This window comes from Portunus trituberculatus, chromosome 29 (genome assembly GCF_017591435.1).
Source record: "Portunus trituberculatus isolate SZX2019 chromosome 29, ASM1759143v1, whole genome shotgun sequence".
In the NCBI taxonomy this organism is placed as follows: Eukaryota; Metazoa; Arthropoda; class Malacostraca; order Decapoda; family Portunidae; genus Portunus; species Portunus trituberculatus.
Genome location: NC_059283.1, coordinates 7,468,512 through 7,471,011, shown reverse-complemented (window position 1 = coordinate 7,471,011; position 2,500 = coordinate 7,468,512). Strand labels below are relative to the sequence as shown.

Below are 2,500 nucleotides of genomic sequence, written 5' to 3'. Positions count from 1 at the left end.
TCCTCCTCCTTTTCCTCCGTCTCAATCATACAATTATTCTATTCCTCATTCTTTTAACTCTACGAATGTTTCTGTCTCCTCTACTCCAAATTCTGACGCCCTCATTGCTAATTGGCTGAAGGAAATGGCAAATAATCATCCATAGAAAGAGGATCAAATTACCGATGCTTGATGGTATGTTCATTTCGTGTTGTATTCTTTTCTTTTGGTCGGTAAATTGAAACACATTACAGTTGATTTACAGAGGGAGGTGGAATAAGCTATTTTTTTTAACAGAAGTCGAGGGTTGTTTCGAAAAGCGTTGGATAAGCGAGGAGGAAGTCGATGGCGTGGAAGTGGAGTGTAAAGGCCGTGGATTGTGTTGGGGCGTCACTGCTACCTCGTGGATACCATCTTGTCATGCACTTGGGCGTCTCTCGGAAACCAACAAACGTCTTTCTGTTCAGCTCAGCCTCCGTTCTTTTATAGAGTGGTTTATATATCGTCATTTTGTTTCATGTAATTAGCTCACCACCTCACTTTGAGCAGACTATTTCTATTATGCACGATTTTAGGTGATTGATTTCTCGGTATATAAGTTGAGAATTAAGTAAAGGTCTTGCAAGGTTGTTATGATGATTTTCTGCCATATGGATTTTGGAAACTATGAAATACTTCGGTGTGTTTTGGAAGTAGCAGGAGTATTGCCCCGTGGACGGTAAACAGTTTCTCGCCTCTTGCTGTTAGTAGCGGCGCCTCCAGCCACAACTGTCCGTGGCGTAGTGTGTGTGGTGCAAGAAAGGGCGCAAAACTGTTATGTCGGGCAGGTCTTTTCCTCGCCCTCTGCTTGCGTAACACCAGACCTTTGTTCACCGCGGCGTGTGTTGCGTTGATGCGTGTTGAGTGTGCATTGAAGTCCATTGGTGTTAAGTAAGAGTGAGGAGTTATTGGAGTGATAGAAGGCATCAGCATTATGTCGGTTTGTGTGTTATTGTTATGGTAATTGTGAAGTAATGTGTGTGTCACTACTCGTATATTAAAGGTGTGGTGATTGCACTGGTGAAGTTTGGAATTCTTGTCATGTCTGCAGGCGGCGGGAGTGCCACAGCGTTGTGAGGCAGACACAACACACCTTTTCTTGGAATTTAGCAACAAGTGATACAAGTTGTTGTGTGAGTGGCGAGGTGCCGCGAGCCGCGCCTGAGGCCACACACTCTTACATTACTCACGCCTCTTTACTATTGCACAAGCATCCATTGCCTGACTGAGTGCCGCCGCCTCTACCACCACCACCACCACCACCACCACCACCACTTGCTGATTGATTAGTTGTTCTGACTCAGCGACACACTCCCACCTCCTCTCACCATCAACCACCATCACCATCATCTCTTGTACCACCACCACCACCCTCACCATTACCGCCACCACCGCCACCACCGCCTCCGCCACAGCCCTGGATCATGACCGGTGGCGTCCTTAGATCCGATTAGACTGGGCTGCAGCGTGACACTTGAAGCCCAGCCCGGGGCACCTCTCCCTGTTACAACGTAGCTGACGCGGTAACAACGGAACACTGAACTAGCCTTTGACGAGTCTGACTGAGCCCCTGGTCTTTCATATGCCGGCAAGACCTTAAATGTATTAATGAAAGCCTGAAGGAATATTGATGTCAGTATATTATTGCATTCCTCGCCAGTGGCCTCGTATTTATTTATTATAAACATTGTCTGGAGTCTCCAAGTCTAGGCGGCACATTTCATGTTTTTCAAAGTTAGATACCATGTCTCCTTTCACGTGGCTCAGGAGGAGGATAAAGCGATACACTCGTGACGGAAGAATAGCGGGAAGAAAACCAATTACTGAGGAAGGAAATTTAAAGCAGGTAGCTGGATTTTTCACCCTCTAGTCCCCCACCTGTGTCCCAGACTGTGAAGGAGACCCCTAAAACTCATAAAAAACGAGACCGACTGGTTTTGTAGAGAACGATATATTTTAGGAGAAACTATATTATTTTTCGGCTTGTGTTTGCGGTGGATCTTAAGATAAATTATCGTGAGAGTATTGTATGTCTGCCGAAAGAATATAATCTGGTAAAAACTCCTTTTTCTAGCGAGTATTGAGCAGGTTTGCTGGAATTCTTGCTAGTGTGTGTGTGTGTGTGTGTGTGTGTGTGTGTGTGTGTGTGTGTGTGTGTGTGTGTGTGTGTGTGTGTGTGTGTGTGTGTGTTCATAATCTTTCCAGTGAAGTGAGAGTGTATGCATATTGTAGTTTCATGAAGTGGTTACTTATTTATTTATGTGTTTATTAACTATGTATGTTACCAGGGAATGTGAGAATGAGTGACTCTAATGCCTGTTAAAGTGATTCATATACACCATCAGGCCTCTAATTGTTGTGTGAGGTTTGATGGCCACAGGGAAGACATCGCTGTGATGAGGAGGAGTGGAGGAGGAGGAGGAGGAGGGGAGATGGGTGGGAAGTGAATGCGAAGGTTGGCTTTAAAGAGAAACACTGTCAG

General features: G+C 45.4%; 1 protein-coding gene across 1 annotated transcript in view; it reads left to right on the top strand.

Moving 5' to 3' along the window:
• The window catches only part of LOC123510543 (leucine-rich repeat extensin-like protein 5), a 3,921-nt gene that overhangs the window by 1,269 nt on the left and 152 nt on the right, over nt 1–2,500 (top strand). The window contains exons 1-2 of the mRNA XM_045265800.1: nt 1–174; nt 277–2,500. The exon at nt 1–174 is cut by the window's left edge and continues 1,269 nt beyond it; the exon at nt 277–2,500 is cut by the window's right edge and continues 152 nt beyond it. Of these exons, the coding sequence (XP_045121735.1) occupies nt 1–145 (145 nt within the window). The 3' untranslated portion in view covers nt 146–174; nt 277–2,500. The remainder of the gene's footprint in view (nt 175–276) is intronic.